The 23,058-nt window shown below is 38.5% G+C and overlaps 1 protein-coding gene across 1 annotated transcript in view; it reads left to right on the forward strand.

The window, feature by feature from the left end:
* Nucleotides 1–23,058, forward strand: part of FBXL13 (F-box and leucine rich repeat protein 13) — a 207,556-nt gene that overhangs the window by 182,863 nt on the left and 1,635 nt on the right. The window contains exons 19-20 of the mRNA XM_041723506.1: nucleotides 8,886–9,020; nucleotides 15,399–15,562. Of these exons, the coding sequence (XP_041579440.1) occupies nucleotides 8,886–9,020; nucleotides 15,399–15,562 (299 nt within the window). The remainder of the gene's footprint in view (nucleotides 1–8,885; nucleotides 9,021–15,398; nucleotides 15,563–23,058) is intronic.

Here is a 23,058-nt window from a genome sequence, read left to right on the forward strand (position 1 = left end):
TTAATAGTTGTCCTTTGGTGCAGTGGATGCTCTGAAATCTTCTGTGTGGGGAGACAGGGCATCCAGACATCTGGACACTATCTCTTGGCCACACTGCTCAGGAAAATTCTTTACCTCATCCAATATTCCAGGTTACTGTTAGGAAATAATTGACTAAACTCTCAGTGATGAAGATCCCAGAAGGTCCCAGGTTCAGAATCATTTTACAGGGCTTGGGGAGAGGAAACCAAGGAATTCCTATGGTAGAATTAAGAAAGTATCTGATGCCTTGTGGAAAAAGCAACTCCCACAAAACCTAGAACAGGTAAGAGCTTTGTTACACAAATTTGAACTTCATGGTTATTCATGCCAAGAACGGTCTCCTAGAATTTATTTTTTTTTATTATTTAAAATAATTTATCTATGTATCTATTTATTTATCTTCTAATGTTTCCTTCATTTATTTATTTTATTTAATTAATTTATTTTTAAATTGGAGTTCAATTTGCCAACCTATAACACCCATGCTCATCCTGTCAAGTGCCCCCCCTCAGTGCCCACCACCCAGTTACCCCAACCTCCCGCCCACCTCCCCTTCCACTACCCCTTGTTCATTTCCCAGAGTCAGGAGTCTCTCATGTGCTGTCATCCTCATCTCCTAGAATTTATAATAGAACAACATACTCTTCAGAGACCTAAGACACTTAGAATTCATTGTCACAGACAAACTCTTACCAAGATACTTAGACATTATTTTCTCTTCAAAGACTATGAGCAAAAGAAATAAGCTCAGTATTCCTGTTGCTCCTCACCCTGTGTGTTCCCAGTTGTAGAGGCAATTCAATAGAATTAGAAATTTGCTAGACTTTAAAGGATGTGGGATTTGACAGCTTGTCATTTTCCCACAGTCTGTAGGTTTCAAGGGATACTGGAGTCATGGGTACCATGTTTCTTCAGCTGATAAATAGCTGAAATGGAGAACACCCGACACCAGTCCTGGCTTTTTGCCCAATCCCACCGGGGAGAACTATTTTTGGACAATTGAAGCAGACAGACTTGCTAAATGAATGAATGAATGCACACATCTGTTATTTTTATGTTGAGCATAAAGCATAAACATATGTAGATGTTGAGCATCTACAGAAAAGAATTATGAGAGAATGTGTCAAAAGGAAGATAATCCTTTGGAGGCCTCTCCCAACCTATAAGCTACCCCTGGAATATTAGTTTATCCTGGATAAAATGAAACTTGCCAAAGTTAAACAAAACCTGTCAGATTGTCTGAAGGCAAACACAAAACAAACAAAAAAACCCCCCCAAAACCCAAAACAATAAGGCAGGAAAAATAAACATCAAAATCCCACTTTCCCACAAGAGTATGAATTTATGCTTCTTTTGCTTCTTAAATCTAAGTGGCCAATTCTCTCAGCCAATGTGCCTGGGCTTTGCTTATCATGCCCCACCTGACATGAACTGAGTACCTGTGGCATGTCTCACAAGAGCTATGATTTTTCCACATTATGACTTCTAATTACCCTCTCTATTAACTTTCAGCTAAATTTTGCACATGATATTCTTCACTGTGAAGCCTTCAACATGTGGAAGATGGTGAAATTGTGTTCTCAGTTTTTAAATGGCAGACAAGATTGTTCTAGGACCTCTCCGGTTCCAAAGCTGAGAGACAAAAGCCAGCATTGTTATGTCTGTCAAGTTCGTTTGGAGTACACAATTTCTTCCCATCTTCCAGTAAGCCTGTGAGATAGGTTTTCAGTTGTTTTCATTCTCTTAAAGGTAAGGAAGCTTGAGGTTAACCTTCTGAAGGTCACAGACACAACTTCAGGCCTTTTAAGTTTTCTGGCTAAATCGGTAACCTCCCTTGATGACATCATCTCTTATTCTATTAGGGCCCCAAATGGAAGATCAAAGCAGCACTGATGGCTCATGAACTTTAGTCCTAGAGATCTTTAAATGGAAGAGGTCAAAGGAGGATGATATGACTTTGTTTTTAGAGTAAAAGTTCTGAGTTCCCATTTTCTTGGGAAAGAATGAGAAAGAACAAGTAGAGTGTCTGGCTGTGCAAACAGATCCTATCAACTCTTTCAGGCTGATTATTATAGCTTAAGTAATTTTTCTGTGCCCTTCTTGTCCCATAGAAATCCCTGGAGGAGTGCCACTGGGCACCCATTTTATTTATCTTAGAAAAATAGAGAAAGTGTAGGTTATCCTACAGTCCACAAGAGAAATACCTGATTGACTTTTGGGTAGTCCAATCCTGGCTTACGCTTATTTTGGAGATAACATCTAAAACCTGAATCTTGTTCTGGAATCCCCCCTACTCCTGCCAAATTCTTTTTTCTTTTTTTTTAAAGATTTTATTTATTTATTCTTGAGAGGCACAGGGAGAAGAGAGAGAGAGAGAGAGAGAGAGAGAGGCAAAGACACAGGCAGAGGAAGAAGCAGGCTCCATGCAGGGAGCCCGACGTGGGACTCGATCCTGGGTCTCTAGGATCACAACCTGGGGCTGAAGGTGGCACTAAACCTCTGAGCCACCGGGGCTGCCCTCCTGCCAAATTCTAATTGCAAATTTTAACTCAAACATATTTTGTTTTGTTCTTTTCCAGGTCTTCTTTCCAATATACATTCTCTTTGATTGCTTATCCTTTCTTTTCTGTAATTTCCCCACATTTGGCCCTTCTTTATGCACTTGTCACATTTTACATTTTAAAAGCAATTCCCTTGTTTTTACCAAATATCCACGGTCTATGCAGCTAGTGAGTCATCAAGGTCTACTGACAACCAAAGATATACCTTTGAATAGGTGTCTCCAGAGAAAACATTTACTTTGGCAAATGAGCAAGACAGTTTATTTCGGTGTGACAAGAAAATATTAGAACTTCTATTTATAGTTATTTTTGTCTTGTTTTATTTTTATATGATATGATGTATTATATATAAGATACATATACTATATATTTATAAGATAATATATGTATATATTTGAATAGTTGTATGTCTATATAATTTGTAAGTATATTAATACACATTTATTGAAAGTTTATGCTCAAAATATGTTTACTGTGGTATGTAAGATTTAAAAAATTTGGCAATCATACCAGAGAGCAGCAGAGTACAAGAGAAGTAGAATACAAATAATAGTACTAGCTACTATTTATTGACCACTTACTATGCACCAGCGACTATTCATTTACTTTATTCATATTAACTCAATCCTCCCAACAACTCTGTGAAGTAGGTGTCATATTAAGGTACCATGTTATTTCCCTGTTGCAAATGAGATCATTGAGGAATTGAGAGGTTGGGTAATTTATCCAGAGACACAGAATGTCTAAGTGGCAGGATATGAACTCAGGCTGGTGGGCCCCAGACTCTGTGCTCTTAACCGCCTTTGTATCTGCAGTTATTAAACAGGGTGTGAGGAAGGACCGCACTTAGTGTCCTGATGGCAATCTATGGGAGCTCATTTTCCTCACTCCTATGCTAAGAGGCATCTTCTCTTCCCTCTGGACATTCTCTCATCTTGAATCTCCTTTGCATCTAGATGTTGAGGCCACAAAAATAAATCAGAGATGGATACTGCCCTCAAGAAGCTAAAGTCAATGCAGAAGATAAAACAATTATATAGCTATTTATATAATATTTATGTAATAGAAAGTAAGAAAGACAAAAAAAATGAAAATCTATAGGGATTTGGAAGAGGCAAGTCTTCCCCTTTGAAATGGGGAAAAGTTTGTGGAGTAAGCCACATTTGGGCTGGCTTGAAGCTGAGGCTTATTACCCAAATCACCATATAATTAGGTAAAAAACTGTATCATGAAAGTATCTTTGGAAAAGTCTGTTTGAGGCTTTAGCCTTTCCCCTTTACAAAATGCCTCCATATTTAAAAGAAGTATTCTCCTTAGCCTTAGCTAAGCCTTGCTTAGCCTGGTTTCCCCGACAGGGAGGGTGGGAATGCAGGGAAACGTCTCACTACAAGGTGAGAAGACAGGCTTTATAGAGTTCAATTTTGGTAGCAATGCCCAGGTTTCCCAGCTCAGTGTGCCCAGGCCATAGCCACGGCTACACTCACCTGCTCTGATGCCTAGTAGGAGGAAGACTATCTTTGGTGGCATATATGACGCCCAAGAAATTATAGCTTTGAATCCAGTTTATAACTTAAAATTGTGGAAGTTGTATTTTAGCCTTTGAAGCAGCCAAAAACAGTCTTCATTCCAGAAAATGGTTCTTGACGGTACAAGATTTTTTTCAAAATTACCAATAGGGACAACTCCCCCACAAATTTTAGTAGTAGAATTCATCGGAACCTAATGAGGTACATAGTCAAAAGTTGGGTATGCACCACAAGGGGAGTTTTTTGAAGCTGAGAGCTGCCACCTGTTGAGGTAGCTTAAATCAGGGTTTTGGCAAAAGTACGTTATTATGACAGTAAATGTCAGTGAAACTCAAGTCTCCTCTACATACCCAATTTAGGAATGTGGTCATTAAGCCTTCCCACACTGTGACTCAGCTCCGAAGATACAGAAAAGAAATGATTTAGCTCGCTGAGAGATTTGGAAGTTTACTTCAAAATTGTTAACCCACAGCAAAACTGGTTGGTATGTGGGATGGGAGCCAAACTTGACAATTTCTGTGTTTTCTCCCCATCTTCACTACAAAAAATATTCTCGGAAGGATGCTTAGTCTGACATTTTCTAAGACAAGAAAATCAACGGCATTGATATATGTATGAATCTGCATCACTGGAGCCAGAAAACATAATCTTATCTGTAGGGGAGAAATGGAATTTCATGAGTGATTATGTTGAAACATGCCTGCAGACTTAAGTTACTTATGACTTACATGTCTCTAAAGGAAAATATGAATTACAAAGAAAGAAGTTCTGACTTACTTCTCAGATCTGCACTGACTTATGCCAAGCATAAAACCTAAGACCAATCTTTATGCCTCAGATTTTCCATGGATGAGAATGCTACCATGAATGTATTATAGACCTTCCAATACGTTTTTATAAGTTATTCTTTAATTTTAAAACCTCTAAGAAAGTTCAGCTTCAAAGAATATTAGGGTTTTTTTTTTTAAGGCTTAAAGCAGATCTGATTCAAGCAGTCCAAAACATGGACAGATGTTACTGAAAGGGTTTTCAGATACTAAGTGCCTTGAATCTCCCTTTAAAGCTCACTTCATCTTTTAATAAATTATTCTTAGTTTATTTTTTAATTTTATTTATTTATTTATTTATTATTATTTTTATTTTTTTTTTATTCTTAGTTTAAATATTCCTTCTTACTTTAAATTTTCTCTGGTTTCCTGAACTCTGTCCATTCTCTAAGTAGAAAACAATGATATCCTACTCCTTGTGACATAATAATCCCTATATTTACTAAATTATTTTTTTAAAAAAACAGAATTCTTTGTACTCTTGAAGACACTTACAAAGGATGGATCAACCAACTAATATATATTGAGAACCTACTGTATTATAAATATGATGCTTGTGAAGGGGGTATAAAAAGCCAGCAGGAAAACTAACAACTCAGGAGACAACAGATGTTGGTGAGGATGGGGAGAAAGGGAAACCTTTGTACACTGTTGGTGGGAATGCAAACTGGTGCAACCAGTCTGGAAAACAGTGTGGTGATTCCTCAAAAAATTTAAAAAAAGAACTACCCTATGACCCAGCAATTGTACTACTAGGTATTTATCCAGAGATACAAACAGTGATTCAAAGGGGCACATGCACCCCAATGTTTATAGCAGCAATGTCCACAATAGCCAAACAATGGAAAGAGCCCAGATGTCCACTGACAGATGAATGGGTAAAGAAGATGTGGGGGATACACACACACACACACACACACACATCCCATATATATATGGGATATACATATATAGAATGGAATATTACTCAGCCATCAAAAGGATGAAATCTTGCCATTTGCAATGATACACATGGAACTAGAGGATATTATGCTAAGTGAAATAAGTCTGTCAGAGAAAGACAAATACCATGATTTCACTCATATGTGGAATTTAAGAAACAAAACAGATGAACATAGAGAAAGAGAAGGAAAAATAAAATAAGATGAAAATTGAGGAGGCAAACTGAACTCTAGGAAATAAACTGAGGGCTGGTGGAGGTGAAGTGGGTGGAGGGAAGGGATAACTGGGTGATGGGCATTAAGGAGGGCACTTGATGTAATGAGCACTGGTCATTATATGCAACTGATGAATCACTAAATTCTACCTCTGAAACTTAAAAAAAAAAAAATTAGCCAAATTCCACACACCACACAATACTTTTGAAAGACTTCCTGCATTCCCATTAAAAAACTAGTTGAATTTCCAAGCTAAGATTTAAGACAAATAATTCTAGTCCTTCAAAGCCAGATTCCCCTCTGCACCACCACTGGGTAGTCCCTCTATACTTGATTATCTCCAAAGACAGGGACTTCACTGTCTCCTGACCAGCTGCCCCCTCCAATGTTTGACATCACTTAGTCGCTAGAGAAGACAGATCTCCATACAAAGTTAGCCACAACACAGGAATAAGTCAAGTACTGTAACTGCTGAATCAGTTGAAAAAGACAAGTTCCACATGATGTCAGAGGAAAGAGGAAATGCTGTTGATTCTTGTGGTCAGGAAAAGATAGTGATTGAGGGTTAAACCACTAATATCTTTTTTAAAAAATTTTATTTATTTATTCATGAGACACAGAGAGAGAGAGAGAGAGAGAGAGAGAGAAGCAGAGACACAGGCAGAGGGAGAAGCAGGCTCCAAGCAGGTAGTCTGACATGGGACTCGATCCCGGGTCTCCAGGATCACGCTCTGGGCTGAAGGAGGCGCTAAACCGCTGAGCCACCCAGGCTGCCCATCCAATATCTTTTAGTATTATCTTTTACCTCCTAGACTAAACCACCACTGCTAGGAATTTTCCCTCTTTTATTAACTTGTTAAAGAAAATAGTGGGCTGACTAGTTCTTCCCAGTCTTCCTTAGGGTTGAAAGGAGTGGAAATTAGCATACTCAGTGGAGGGAAGTCCACTGGGGTCATCCTGAGGGCCATCAAGTGATCCAAGGGGCCAGCTAGGCCCTTCCCTCAGTTCTGAGAGGAAAATGATAGGTAGTCCAATGGACATCCATTTTTATACATAAATAAGCAATGCCTTACTAGTAACTCACTAGTTACTGAAATCTAATATTTGTAACTAAAATTAATGGTAAACCATCATTTACTGAGGTCTCTAGTATTCTAAGAGTTTGAGCTGCTTCACAATGAAGCAAAACCTCTAGAGTGACTGAGCACATGTTGATAATTTCTAATTTTTATAATTTGGGGCAGGGACTTTTTAAAGTACAGTATTAGTATATCTTGAATTCATCATGGTTTCCTACTCATCTTAGGATATTTTTACAACTACTATAAGGCTTACTTTTATGGATCCTTTGGTATTTGTATAACTGCTCAGTTGTAAACTTTTCAATGTTATTTCCTCATGGATTCTTTTCATTCAGTTCTTGCTTTTTACCTGAAAAGCGGGAATGAAAATTAAGAACTACTAAGGTAAAGGGAAGGATATCCAATGATTTCCAGGCCTTGAAATTTCAGATGAACATTTTGGTATTTCAAGAACAATGCTAGAGGATAGATATTATTTTCCCTGATTTAAAAAAAAAAAAAAAAAGAAGAAGGGATTCCTGGGTGGCTCAGCAGTTTAGCGCCTGCCTACAGCCTGGGGTGTGATCCTGGAGTCTCAGGATCGAGTCCCACATCAGGCTCCCTGCGAGGAGCCTGCTTCTCCCTCTGCCTGTGTCTCTGCCTCTCTCTCTGTGTCTCTCATAAATAAATAAATAAAATCTTAAAACAAAAACAAAAACAAAACCTCAGGTCTGCTTGATTCCAAAGACCCTGTCTTTTTGTTACATTAACACCATCTCCCATCTAATTCTCCCTTCCAGATTCTTTTGCCTCCAGTCATTTGTCTGAATCTAACTCTAAGAATTACTAACCACATAGGTAAATTTCTCATTAGCACTAAATTCAGGAAAACCAAATTCTGTTAACAGGAATTTGAATATTAGTAAACTGTTAAGCTGGTGTGTGAATGTCTCTTGTTAAAAAAATTTTTTTTTGATGTAATAGCTTTTATTTTCCAACAAGATGTACCACATCTGTATTTCAAGGACTGAAATGCATAATAAACTGCTCCCATAATAAACTGTATCTCCCTTTAAACTCTTTGGGAAGAAAAACAAAACAAAACAAAACAAACAAAAAAACTAAATTGTTTTCTTTTTTTCAACACTGTAGCTACATTTCAGCTCTGCAGAGTTTCTCACGAGCAAAATATTGGAAGTTTCAATGTGGTTTAAAGGGATGAATGTGAATTATGAACTAGTATGTGACAATGAATGACCACCAAGTACAGCCTCACAGAAGGCACTTTTCTCTTTGACGTTTGAGAAAGAATTAAAGGCACGTGCAGAGCTGGCCGAGAAACTGAGAGAAAGGGATGGAAAAAAGAATACTCATTTTTGTCCAGTGTTTTTCTTTTTAAGATGAACTTTTAAAGAACCTTGCAACTTGCACATCTTGAGTTGATAATTTGTGTGATATTCCTGCAGTTTTTATCCAATAACATTGTGGGAAAGGTTTGGGGGACTGAACGAGCATAAATACATGTAGCAAAATTACTTTCTAACCTGCCTAAACTCTAGGGCATTTTGTAAGGTTATGTTCCTTTCAGAATTCATTTTGGTCTTTCTACCACATCTGTCACAACCCCCCCTCCACACACCAAAAAAAAAAACCTATGGGTAAGTAAACAGACGCACACAACATTTGAATAATTCTAAGATGAAAAAACCTTTGACTTTGGAATTTCCTGCAGGCATTCTGCAAAGGCTCCCTGATCTTGGAACACTTGGATGTCTCTTATTGCCCCCAGCTGTCAGATGAGATTATCAAAGCACTGGCCATTTATTGCATTTACCTCACATCTCTCAGCATTGCTGGCTGTCCAAAGGTATGTGCAGGAGTCAGAGTTCAGATGTGTCCAGTTGAAGCACTGACAAAGACCCCAGGCAGGGTAGCAGTCAGGGGTTAGGCTCATCGCAGAACTTTCTTCTTCGCTATGACTGAGTTATTCATTACACTTTTTTTCTTTCCCCAAGTTGGAAATAATTTTATTTTATTCAAATAAAATTTTATTTTATAAACCATATCATTTTATGGTTTCATTTATTTCAAAGTAGAATTTTCAAAAAGTTAAAAACAATTCTCATCCAAATATGAAAATATGCTAAAGGTTTATTTATTCATTAATGGTAAAGCCAGGTCATAGAGCATTTGATCAAACTGAGTATTTATAGGAACTGAAGAAAAAGAATGTTGGAATGCAATTGTTAGGTTAGATACAAAACTGGTTAATGTCCTAGAAGGTAATAAATCCATAATCTTGGAGTTATGGTTACCACCAGATAGAAATAATGTACATTTCTCCTAGACAAAATATAACAAGTTATAACATGTAACTTCACTGAGTTTGGGCCCTAGTCAATAGTTATTAGTAGGCATAATTTCTTATAGAAGTCCTCTGGTGAGCCTGTTAAAAAATGTTGTATATGACATTGAAAAGACATGTAATCATCTTTTGTCTTCTTTTCAGTGTTTGATCATTTTTCTTGATATTTGTTTTTTTTTTAATTTTTTTTAAAATTTTATTTATTTATGATAGTCACACACAGAGAGAGAGAGAGAGAGAGAGAGAGAGAGGGGGCAGAGACACAGGTAGAGAGAGAAGCAGGCTCCATGCACCGGGAGCCCGATGTGGGATTCGATCCCGGGGTCTCCAGGATCGCGCCCTGGGCCAAAGGCAGGCGCCAAACCGCTGCGCCACCCAGGGATCCCTGATATTTGTTAATAAAAGAAATATATACTTATCGTAAAACCCTTGGACTACATAGAAAAACAAAAAGAAGAAAGTAAAAAATCTGTTGTCATACTGCCATCCAGACATAACCATTGTTGGAATTTTATACATAATCTTCTAGAATATTTTTCTATTTCCACAGAGATTAGAAATAGTTATAGAAGGTTTGTGTTTGTCTTTTTTTTTTTAAGAATAGAATCTTAAGATTCTATTTTTTAAGAATAGAAAGTGATTCTTTCCAAAATATATTGTAGCCTATTTTTTTTTCTGTTACTACATATCACTATGTCAAGAAATAGAGATCTCTGAATCTGGATTAATATAGCAACTGAATATACGCATATAATTTTGGTCCCTCTTGAAACCCTACAGAACTGCAGAAGAAGGGTGAATGCCTATGCTGATAGGGACAACAGGAGAGGAGAAAAGAGCAAGAAGATTTTAGAAGCTTGAACGTAGATAAACTAATTTAGCAGGCCAGAGATAGCTTTGAATCCTAAGCCAACAGTAGAGAAAGCTAAGGGGAAAAATTGATTTATACCATGATCTTCAAATTTGATAGCACTGCTTGTCTCTGGAACTGGGTTAAAGAAATGGCTAAAATGGGGTGCCTGATGGCTCAGTTGGTTAAGTGAGGCTCAGGTCATGATCCTGGGGTCCTGGGATTGAGCCCTGAATCCCCCTGCTGAGCAGAGGGCCTGCTTCTCCCTCTCTCACTCCTGCTTGTGCTCTCTTGCTCTCTGTCAAATAAATAAATAAAATCTTAGGAAAAAAAAAAAAAAGAATGTGGCTAAAATGAGGAAGGCTGGGTTAAAAGTTCTTGAGAAGTAGACAGATCCCTAGATTTCTTCCTCTACTTCACACCTCTGGGCAGCTGCCCTTCCCTACCTTCACCAAAAGATTAGATATTTATTTCCCAGATTTCCCAGATTTCTCAATCCTGGCATTATTGATATTTTAGATGAGATAATTCTTTGTAGTGAGGGGTTGTTCCATGCACTGTAGAATGTTCAACAGCATCCTTGCCTCTACCCACTATATGCCAGTAGCTCCTGGCCCCCCGTACCCCCTTCTCGTAACAATAAAAAAATGTCTCCAGATATTGCCAAATGTCCTCTGGGGAGCAAAACTGCTCTCTACCGCTTATTCTACAGATAGTAAAAACAGAGGGCTGCTGGGGGGCACCTCGGTGAGGCTCAGCTGATTAAGTGTCCAACTCATGTTTCCGGCTCAGGTCATGATTTCATGGGTTAAGGAATCAGGCTCAGCACTCAGTAGGGAGTTGGCTTAAGAATTCTCTCCCTTCTGATGCACCCCCCCCCCCCAAATGAATGAATCAATCTTAAAAAAGCCTTCAGAAAACAGAGGGTTGCTGGGCTGGGAGATACTACGTATAATTTAGAGTTTGGGTACAAAAGTGAAAACAGGAATTAAGTGACTGCCAAATGCAGAGACACTCAAGAACTCTTCCAACGCAGCATCTAGAATGTGGCTGCCAGGTCTTCCCCTTCAGGCAGACCAGGACGGGACCCTCTTTTCTGGAGGCTCTGACTAGTGCAGGATGAAAGACAGAAAAATATTGACATTTGGGGGTTTACCAATTAATAATCCATCTAACCATAGAAGCTTTATGTAGAGAAGACCCATATCATGCACTCAGAGCTTCCCATCAGTGTTTAGTCCTTTTGTTATTAATAAACAATCAAGGATTACCAGACATAACAAACAAGCCTCTAAAGTAGAAGATAAAGACCAAAACAAATTAAAAAAAAAAAAAAAACTTAGAGGAATAAAAACATGCAGAGGAAAGAGAACTAAAAAATCTTTAAAAAGACAATCCTCAGAAATTACAAGAACATTTAACAACCATGTTGTCTTTGGTGGTGCACACTGATGGACTTCTTTTTAGGAAAGTGTCACCCAAACTCTCAGGATACCATGCATTCCAGCTAGTCTAAAAATTCAGCTTCTCAGCTGTTTAGTTTGTGTGGTGAGGGAGGTGAGTGGATTAAGAGAGTGAAGCTAAAACCTCCTAGTTCCTCCATAGTTAACTGTGCTGTAGTAAGGAAGAGGAGGCGGGGGGAGGGGGGTGGAATGATGTGGTAAATTGTGACAAAATTAATTTAGAAAGTTCACAGCAGGGCAGCCCAGGTGGCTCAGCAGTTTAGCGCCGCCTGCAGCCCAGGGCGTGATCCTGGAGACCCTGGATCGAGTCCCATGTCAGTCGTCAGTCTCCCTGCATGGAGCCTGCTTCTCCCTCTGCCTGTGTCTCTGCCTCTCTCCCTCTCTCCTCTCTCTCTCTCTCTCTCTCTCTCTCTCTCTCTCTCTCTCCTCTCTGTGTATTCTCATGAATAAATAAATAAAATCTTAAAAAAAAAAGTTCACAGCAAAATTCTTGTTTAATGATATACTTGTTTAGAACTAGAGAAACCAAATGTCTCTCTGGTCAGCATCATCTGGTTCTAGAAGTGGGTCAGGACACTTAGCAGCACTGACCATGGACCCTCTGCAGAGTTCTTGTTTTCATTGCACACAGACATGTGGACACATGGGAAACACATGGCTCACTGGGAATTACCCTGGCCATAAAGCAGGCACAGATGGGGACTCAGCTTTTTAGTGGCTCTACTAATTAGAGGGAAAAGTAGGAGAATGAGAGAAGTAAAGACTCCAGTGAGAAGAGAAGTTGGGGCAGAGGATTTTTTTGTTTGTATGATTTGGGGGTTTTTTGGTTTTTGGTAAGGAGAAGCTGAGGGAATTCCTCCTATAAACTGGGCAGAGGATACTATCTTGCAGCCTAGAAACCAAGGAGGATGTTACACAAATAAGATATTACAAAACAAATCACCCTATATTAAATATCTAGGGTGAAAAAAAGGGAAAGGAGTAGATTATTCCAGAACCTCAATGTAAGAGAGAAGAAGGGTTTAGCTTTATTATCTCTGTGAATCAAGTAAGCATCCTGATTCAAAAGATGTAGTGACTATAATCTGGGCCAATCGGAATACTCCTCATTGAGAAATCATAAGGCTATGGGTCCAGTCTAATGTATTCCACCTACATTGCTTTTTATTTTTTTTATTTTATTTTTTACATTGCTTTTTAAAATTAAATCTTATTTTACTTTAAATTCCAATATAGTTGACATACAATGTTATATTTCTACCTACATTGGTTTTGATGAGCCATTAAGCATGTTAGTGTCTGACTCATCATCCTTGGCTAGGTTTCTCAAAAGCCCACGAGTCAATCTTGAATGGTCACCTTATCCATCTCCTGGATGACCAGCTCTTTCTTTCTTATTTTATTTTATTTTATTTTATTTTATATTTATATTTCTTTTTTTGACCAGCTCTTTCTTGCAACCACCTCACCAAGTTCAGTAATTAGTACTGTGATCCCATCTTACCCAGCACTGAAGTGGGAATAACAATCTCTGCTCATTAGGACCTTGTATCGGGAAGTTAAGAATTTAGCCAGTCACCTCCAACTCTAGTTCCCAGCCCCGTAAGTCCCAACAACAACAGTTCAGTCATTGAACATCTTGAGCTTCTGATCTATGGAAATGTTGACCTCCTTTTTCACTCTCAGAAGCAATAAATCCTAGCTCTCTGAACTCTATCCATCCTGGACTCTTGCATCTCCTCACTGTCTTTCTTGTGTTCTACAATTCTGAGGGCTTTTTTTCCCTTCCTATTTCTTTCCAATGACATCAGATCCTCAGAGACAAACACAGTATGGCAGGAATGTCTGAAGGCATTTTTGGGAGAATCAGACACAATGTTAAACCTTGGTCCTAAACATGTTCTGAAAACAGGCCATGCTCAGACAATGACAACATCTGTTTTTTCAAACTTAGAAAGTGTACATTTCAAACTGAAGGGTTTTCTGTATAAGTCTCTAACTTTATATTAAAAACAAGAGCCAAGCTTCATGGCATTTTTAAAAAAGATTTGATTTATTTATTCATGAGAGACAGACAGAGAGAGAGAGAGAGAGAGAGAGAGGCAGAGACATAGGCAGAGGGGAAGCAGGCTCCATGCAGGGAGCCCAGTGTGGGACTCGATCCCAGGACTCCAGGATCACGTCCTGAGTCAAAGGCAGATGCTCAACGGCTGAGTCACCCAGACGTCCCTCATGGCATGTTTTTTTTTTTTTTTTTTTTTTTAGAATGTTCAGACATTTAAAATGAGAAATTAAATCCAGTTGGGAAAAAAATTCCTTTGAGGAAAATAATCTTGTTAATTCTACAGCCAGTCTCAGTTTAGCTATGAATTCAAAAGCTAGACCTTGAGTGAGTAAAATAATCTAAGAATTGGAGTTGAATTATCTCTGCAGAACATGTGGGCAAACTCAAGACGTTGGAACCCGGATGCCTGGGTGGCTCAGCAGTTGAGAGTCTGCCTTTGACTCAGGGCTTGATCCTGGAGACCCGGGATCGAGTCCCAAATGGGGCTTCCTGCAAGGAGCCTGCTTCTCCCTCTGCCTGTGTCTCTGCCTCTCTCTGTGTCTCTCATGAATGAATAAATAAAATCTTAAAAAAAAAAAGTCGGAACCCTCAGCAGAATTTCTCAGAATAAGATTCATGTGGTCTCTGTGGTCTTCTGCTCTTTCTTCCCTTGCCTACAAACATGTCTCCCCTACTTGTCCCTTTCCATAACCGTGTTACTCTACCCACAAACCATAAGAGATGTTCAGATTCCTCAGAGTAATTTGACCTTGTATGCGGGTTAACTTCATAGTTTTGTAACATACTTGTTATTAACCCTCTGTTTCTAAACTGATGATGCCTTAGAGTGAATTCAAGTTTAAAGCCAAATTCCATTATGGCAACATTTCATAAGATGCTCATATTGGTGTGATAGGTATTACTAAGGAAATTTTGATGAAATTACCTATCCAAAATAGACAACTCTAAAATGAAAATAACAGCAAGATCACAAAGTCTATTGGCACTATCTAAAATATAATTTTCTGTTCTGCAAACAGTTAAATGACTAACATGAGTTATAGGCTCATCCCGTGACAAGCTGGCAAGAGTTTTGATTCTGTTTGTTATGGACTGAATTTTTGCCCCCCACTCATTCATGTGTTGAAACTCTTATTCTCAACGTGATAGTATTAGGAGGTAAGGCTTTAGGGAGGTAATTAGGTTTAGATTGAGGTCATGAGTGCAGAGCCACCATGATGGAATTACTGTTCTTGTAAGAATAGGAAGAAACTAGAGCTATTTCTCTGCCTTGTGAAGATACAGCAAGAAAGTAGCCATCTGCAAACCAGGAAGAGGGTCCTCACCAGACACTCAGTCTGTGGGTAAACTAATCTTAGACTTCTCAGCTTCCAGAACTATGCAAAACAAATGTCTGTTGTTTAAACTACTCAGTCTATGGTATTTTGTTACAGCAGCTCAAATTGCCTAGTACACATTCTTTCATCAGAATAATCAGTACTTAACTTTGGCTGTGTGTTCAGATTACTGACTCAGCGATGGAGATGTTATCGGCAAAATGCCATTACTTGCACATTTTGGATATTTCTGGTTGTGTCCTGCTTACTGACCAAATGCTTGAGGACCTTCAGATGGGCTGCAAACAACTTCGAATCCTTAAGATGCAATACTGCAGACTTATTTCCAAGTAAGTACGAACCCGAATATGAAAAGCTTTGAGAACAACTTTCTGAGAAAACAGAATGGCATTTGTAATACATAGTGGCTTTCAGAGTTATGAAGTTTCATTTTAGTTTTTGCCTAATTGAAGCCAACATTTTGAACTGAACATTATTACGCTTTCTTCTAAAATGGTCTTTGCGGTTTTATATCTCTTTACTAGCAGACCTTCTCACCTCCCTTTCTTTGACCCTGCCAGTGTTAAAAAGCTTAACTCTGCTCCTCGTAGAACTATCATGACCTCTTCCTCTACTCATCTCTCAAAAATATTTCCATTCAGTTAATCTCCCCTACAGGCTAAGAAATAATTAGATAAAACCAGTTAACAATTAAGTATAAATTACTAACAGTTCCCCTAAGCCCCATCTCTCTCAAAGCTAGTTGCTTGATAGTTGTTACTCATTTAGGAATTTCCTCTAAGAGCTACAGCTCAGAGTATTCTGGCTTGACTGCTACAGGCCAAGTGCTGGTTCCTACAATTTGCAAAATGTTTCCATGGAAGCAAACGTTAGATAAATAAGCACTCTATATAAGGAGAGGGTCTCAGGTGTCTACTCTGTGAGTTTTAAAATATAAAGCAGTTATGTGCTTCATTGTTTAGTTTGTTTCCTTATTGGTGGAGAGTAAAAACATCCAAGTAGTTTTAGCTGACCTGATGAAGTAACTGGTGGAGTGTTCAAAATGAGAATTCTTGACCGATCCCTGAAGGTCTGGTCTTTGCAGCAGGCTGGAAAAATGAATACTAAGAATTAATATTATCAAAGTATAAAGTGTAAGCACATATATGTCACAGAGGAACTTTCTTAATTAAATAGTCTTGGCACGAGCTGAACTAGGAGATCTGATCACTTGAAGCGTGAGGAAGAAAATGGTTTCTGATCCAAGGCTGTATGTGTTAAAATGAAATGAAATGGGGGGGAGGGGGGGGAAGCACACAAAAATTATTACTAGTAAGACAGGCACTCTCATTGAGCCTGGGCCTGATTGGGGGAGGCCAACTGAAGCTGGGTCAGAAGAAAAGAAGCAGGTCTTTGAAAATTTTTGAAGAGGAATGGAGACTCATACCCTTCATAATAGGTCTAGAGATGACTAAAATGGTTATTATTAACTTCATTGAGAAAGGATACCATAAAATAAGGTCCTGGGAGTCCCTGCCAACCCTGTCATATCATTAAACAGACAATTTTGGGTAAGATGACAATGAATGAATAACTTATTACACAAAAGAGTCTGGCTTCTAATCTCATTGCGTTTTGACAAAATTAGTATTTTGGGGAGGTAATATCACTAAACTTCTAATAAGTGGGATTTTAAGTAAGAATGAATGGGGACTTTCTAGTACGGGTCTACACGAACCTAATTATAGTATGGGACATTAAAGTATGATAAAAATGGTGTTTGGTTAAGAAGACCCAAAATATTTTGTAATATCCTAATCCTGCCTTCAAAGTCACTAGATTAAAAATATGTGACGAAAACAAAATAAGGCAAAGTAAGACTTTATTACTAGCTAGGCTTGGCCTCCAAAACCCAATGCAAAACTCTATTTAACTAGTTGGATCTATGAAAAATTCCTTTACCTAAGCTAGGACAGTTAAGGCCTATTTTGTTTTCTACCACCACAGCTGGCTGTCCCTACCAGCAAGAAGCAGAGACATGGTCCTAGTGTTTAGAGGGCACCTGGCTTGTCTGTCCATCTCATTGTCTAAAAAGGCCCAACCACCTCAGTCTTCCTCATAGGCCCACCCCTGCTACGCTCCAGTAGGAAAGAAGCCTAGAATCCTCTGATTCTGTTTTTGTCTAGCAATAAAGAAGGGAAGTCCCCACAGTAGAGTGGCTTGGAGAGTCCTAGCATTTGGACTAGTAAGGCTCTGCAAATACTTGTCTTGACTTCCAACTTCTAGGACAGGTACTGTTTTTTAGTCAAGGTACTGTTTATTTAGCTTCCAAAATACCTGGTCTGAAAACTTTGATTGGAGAAGTGTTAAGGCCTGGCTAGGTAGGGTCAGGTTTGTTTGGGGGCAGCTCTAAGGATTATAAAGCAGCTTCCTCCTCCACTTAAATCCTTGGGTGGAATTGGAAATGTTGCACAGAATATGTGGCCCTTTCAAGACTCAAGTTTGTGCTGATGTCTAATCGCTTACTTATATTGACTAAAAAATCAGTTGTTTGCTCTCTCCATGACTAATGTGGCTCCCTCAACTGCAATGGCCATTTTGTCTAGGGGAAAAAGAACATCTGGTAGTTGGGATAGAGGAAATTTTTCTTGCGTGGGAAGTGGTTCAATGGCTTTGAATCACAAAGTGTTGGGCTCCCACATGTTTGTTTCCACTTGAACAAGAAAATATTCTATGATGTGGCTCTTAAAATCCAATTACTGTCATCAGAAGAAACTTTTCTATGTATAAATTACCCTATACTCAATGGAATCTAAAAATTTTGAGCCAGATTTGCAAACCAAAGATGCCTGTCCAGCTGAAGTGGGGGAGTAGGAAACTTTTGGTCAAAGAGCAAATTGGCAAATTTTGCAAGAGAGCTTTCAGCAGGAGATATACTGTCATTCTACCAACCCCAGAGCCTAAAGGGATCACAAGAAGTGGTTCCAGAAGCATCATGTGGAGACATAATCTAGGCACCTTTAATTCAAGGAGGAATAAGTAGCAACTATGATCATAAACATGACAAAAATATCAGTTTAGATTGAATCAATTGTGTACAACCAACCTTTTAACATATGGCCTTCGGTGGGAAAAACAAGCAATGGAAAGGAAGAAGAACATAGTTGAAGAGAGGGAACAAGACCCAAACAATGGTCTCCACAACCCAGGAGGGTCTGAACCACAAAGAGGTAAAAGAGACATTAAGTCTATAATTAGCAAAGAATAAAGGGCCTTTTCTGACATTTTTGTGTCCAGAGTCCAAAACTTTCAACTCTAAAGAGATGAGTAGAGTCTTGGTGGCTTTTAGAGCTCCAAAAAGAGATACCCTGAAGGTCTTTGTAGTAGTTGCTGGCTGGCAGCATGAAGTACTAGCCAACCCCTCTGAGAGGTCTGTTGCTAGGAAATAAAACTCTTATCAGAGTTCTCTTCAGCTCATGGAAAAATCTTTGGGGAAAGGCCTTTGTAATCTGGAGCTACTGAATGTTACTAGTATGAACAAATAACATTACCTAACAATTATTATCTGCTATTTATTCTGTTAATCCTATTTTGTTTACTAGCTCATCTAATGCTCATAAATGCCACCATATTTAAAAATGAATAAGGTAACTCGTTTAAACAGCTTAAATAAAGCTCCAAGGTCAAACAAATAAAAGGCAGAGCCATACTTTTTGTACCTATATCTTAATCATCACAGTGGTGCTCTTTTGCCTTTAGCTTAGTGATTTTCAAGCTTTTTTTTTAAAGCTCTGACATTCAAAGGACTTGATAAATAAGGGGAGACATGAGTTCTGTTGTGCCCAATTTACTTGCTGATGTGTACATTTCAGAGGCTGCTGATTCCAGCAATCTGCATTGGCTCCAACACTCCACCCCCTTTTATGCTACTCAAGAAACTAGGAGGAAATGTATGTGAGAGCAAGTAGTGTTATTATAGAAATAACTTTAAATCCCCTTTAATTTATAAAAACCAAAAATCACTTAAAATCGTCAGTACCTCATTATTACTAAATATCTAATGTGATACTTCACAACTGTTTGTATGTATCATTTGGAAAATCATGTTCTCTACTGATCCAGAGATGCCTGCCTCACCAAGTTAAATGAATAATGATCACTAAGCAGTGCACTGATTCAGTTCCCAAAGCATTTCCTACAAGGTCCAAGGGTCTTAGAGACAACTTAGGTCAAGCCAGAATGGAAAGGAGTCAAAGGATTCCATATGTACCCTAAGAAATTTAGAACACATAGTAATTCCTAAGCAGACATCTTCTTTTCAACATTCCTTAGCTCCCATATATTGATCATACCAGGCCACAAAACTACTTTGATAACTAAAGAGAGAGAGAGTTCTTTTTGGCAGGAATGTTCGGTTTCTACATTTTTCAAGTTTCTGGATACTTTTCAAAAGTGCATGTGTGCAAACACACAGCAAAACAGGATTTGTGAAAAAGCACTCAGAGATATTTGCTGGCAGACACCATGCTGGTCTGTTCTGTTGGCCAGGTCCTGAGTCTTAGGAGTCAGTCCTAAGAGGATGGATGCCACAGGTTCAAGTAAGGTGGTAAGGACAGCTAGTTCATGGCCTAAGGATTTTCTAAAAGGTGGAGAGAAAGTGGATTAGGGAATAGTTTATGCTGGCATTAAAATTCTAATAAGCTCAGATTTGCCCCAAGACAGATTCAGATTTTCATTTTTTTCCCATTACCATGCTGTGAAAGCAGACACACTTTAAGATACGCCTGAGAAACACTTTAAACTACAGAAAGCCTTAACCTCCTGGCCTTTGAGACTGGGGAAGAAGGGAAGGGAGAAGGATGGGAGACCTGATCCTTTGCTTCTCTCTGGTCTGTAAGCATCACCTCCAATGGTCAGGGGACCTTCGGATGTTGAGTTTCAATGAAGCTGACGAAGAGTAGAACAAAAAGCAGTGATTGCCACTAAGAGCTACGATAAAGCGATAAAGGTGGCATGGAGTCAAGAAATAAGGAGTCAGCACCCCTAAGCCTTCTGTTGCTCAAGGACAATTGTATTTCAACAAGAGAGGACATTTTTCACAGGAATTTTATCTCTGCTTTTCAGATAAGGAAGATCCCTCCCTGCCCCAGCAACAACGCACTGACCACCACTTGCAGCCAATGAGAAACTGCCACAACCTCAAACTCTTGTTCTTTTCCAATAAACTTTTGTTGAAAACAACCCTCCCCAATTTCTTCCTAAAACATAATAAAAGCTGACCTTCCCTTTTTCTTTTTGAACTTGCTTATGGCTTACCATAGCTTGCTTGTCCTTAATTGTGATTCCTCTGCTATTCCCAAGTAAATTTTTTTTTTACCTTAAATAAAATTGCTCTTTTCTCTGTTTGAAGTTAACAGCACATACCACTGGGTACTTCCCCCATGGGTAGTGCTTAATACGAAACTCATGTTCACTCTGTCCCATTGGATTGCATTTAACAAGTCCTCTTCCCTATTCATTCCCTATTTTTTCTTGTCTATATTGAGGATTTAGTATCCCCAACTTTCTGGTTATTTTCTCAAACTCCCATTATTTGCCCTAATTATCATCTCATTTACCCTGGCTTGTAGCTGACTGGGGAACTGTACGACCCATTATTCATATGTAACCAAATTTAGCATTAAGAGTTTTTATCTTCCTACCAGTTATCTAGACCTTTCAAAAACTGTTGCTCTTCTGAGGCCAAAGGATACATATACTTTAGTCAATTACTTACAAATCTTTTACTCCTCAAACTCATCCTTTTCCTAAAGCTCAAGGCCATTGTTGCCTATAGTTGTACTGGTCTTATCATCAGTGATCATTACCAACTACTGTGAACTACAGTATTCGAGGCCAGAGCTCTGCTGTTTGGGAGGATCCTGGCAGGGGGCAAGAGGGTGTTGGAAAAAGCAACCTAAGAATGCCTCAAACAAACTTGCAGGACGTAAGAGAGCTAAAAGGGCTTCCCTTGTTGGTGTAAACTGCTGAAAATGTCTTGTTTGGGTTCCCACTGAAGATACAAAGAAATGGAATATACCCTTAAATAATTTACTATCTTCTTAAACAAAAGGAAAATAACAAAGTTTTTATTTATTTATTTATTTATTTTAAAGATTTTAAAAATTTATTTATTCATGAGAGACACACACAGAGAGAGGCGGAGACACAGGCAGAGGGAAAAGCAGGCTCCATGCAGGGAGCCCGACGTGGGATTTGATCCTGGATCCCCGTATCACACCCTGAGCTGAAGGCAGACCTTCAACTGCTGAGCCACCCAGGCATCCCAATAAAGTTTAAATTTATAAACAATTAATGCCATGAAGCTATGTATTGGAAAGAAATTAACTTCATGATCAACTTTCTATAGAGTTCAGAGGAGGAACTGATTGGGTGTGCGTCTTTACAAGAGGCTGGATTGTTTTGAAGTTTTGAAAGATGGATTGAGTTTAAATAGGCAGACATCGGGTGAAGGGTTAGTAACAATGAAGCTCTGCTGCCGAGGTAGTGTTTTATATTTGAAACTGATGGTGCCAATATTTTATGCTTCAGATTCCCTTGACATTTGGTATTATGTTACAGTAAGTACTCAAGGGAAAACAATCTTCATGAAAAACACCCTCAAAACCATAACAATCTCAGCTCCATAGAATTGGAAGGGGAGAATAATCTTCAGAAGAAAATGGGAGAAAGCTAAAGATAACACTCTTACTACTGCACAATGATGTCCTACTTAGAGGACATATAAAGATCATATATAAGAATTTTCAAATGTAGGACCACATTAAAAAAAAATTAAAACATTACCAGAATGTAAAGCTTCATCTTTGACCATAAACTTAAAATTTTCAAATTTGAGAATAAGTACTTCTCTAAAGAGAAGACACTGGTTTGCCAAGTTTTAGTTCATAGGATTGGTGGCTCAGAACTAGAAATTACCATAATTTGCTTTTACTTATGTTATTCTTTAAACTTGTGTGTTTTGTTTTGTTTTAGTTTTTGTTTTATGTGAGTGGAATTATATATGCCAAAAAGCAATGTGGTAAGAGATGGAATTAGTAATGCTATGGTTGTCTTCCTATTGAGTTGGTTATAATTATTTTAATACATCTAAAATTTGGTTTAAATGAAATGCATTTTAAACAACTGATGCATCTCAGCCTTTTCCAATTTCATTGTGCTGCCTGAACGCATATAGCCATTGAGCACAAATTTAACTCAAAGCATGTGGTAATACCAGCTTCTTTATCAATGACTGTTTCCAGACTTTTGCAATTAATAATTCAGTGTAACATATGGTAATAGTGGGCAAAGTAGCCCCTTCATAGGCAAATATCATTACTCATTTCTGATCCTACAGAAATTGCTAATTACTCCCTTTTTTTTTTTTTTTTTTAGTACTGGCCTCAATATTCAAACCAACTTCCTAGAAAAATGGCACTGTTCTACCCTTGAAAACCCTTGAGTAGGCATTTTTGAGTTAGATATACTATTTTTTTTCTAATGCTGTGATATTGTGATTTATGAGAAATATATATTGGTCTTTCGTCATGGTTCTTGGCTCACAGCTCCCCAAACGCTTGAAATTTCCCGGGCTACAAGAACAATGAGAGCATCTTTTGTCATAATATTTGGTCTTGTCCTCAGTTCCTGAAATCAATTCAGAGCCATAAAAGTGAACTGGGTGTTTTGTTATTTATAACAAACTCCTTTCCACCCCAACTGGGTGTATGTTAATGAGGTGACTTTTGGAAAGCACCTTAGGATGGAAGCTGGTTGTCAGAGGAACCAACCAAGAACAAAGGGG

The sequence above is a fragment of the Vulpes lagopus genome, chromosome 11 (assembly GCF_018345385.1).
Source record: "Vulpes lagopus strain Blue_001 chromosome 11, ASM1834538v1, whole genome shotgun sequence".
Taxonomy (NCBI): domain Eukaryota; kingdom Metazoa; phylum Chordata; class Mammalia; order Carnivora; family Canidae; genus Vulpes; species Vulpes lagopus.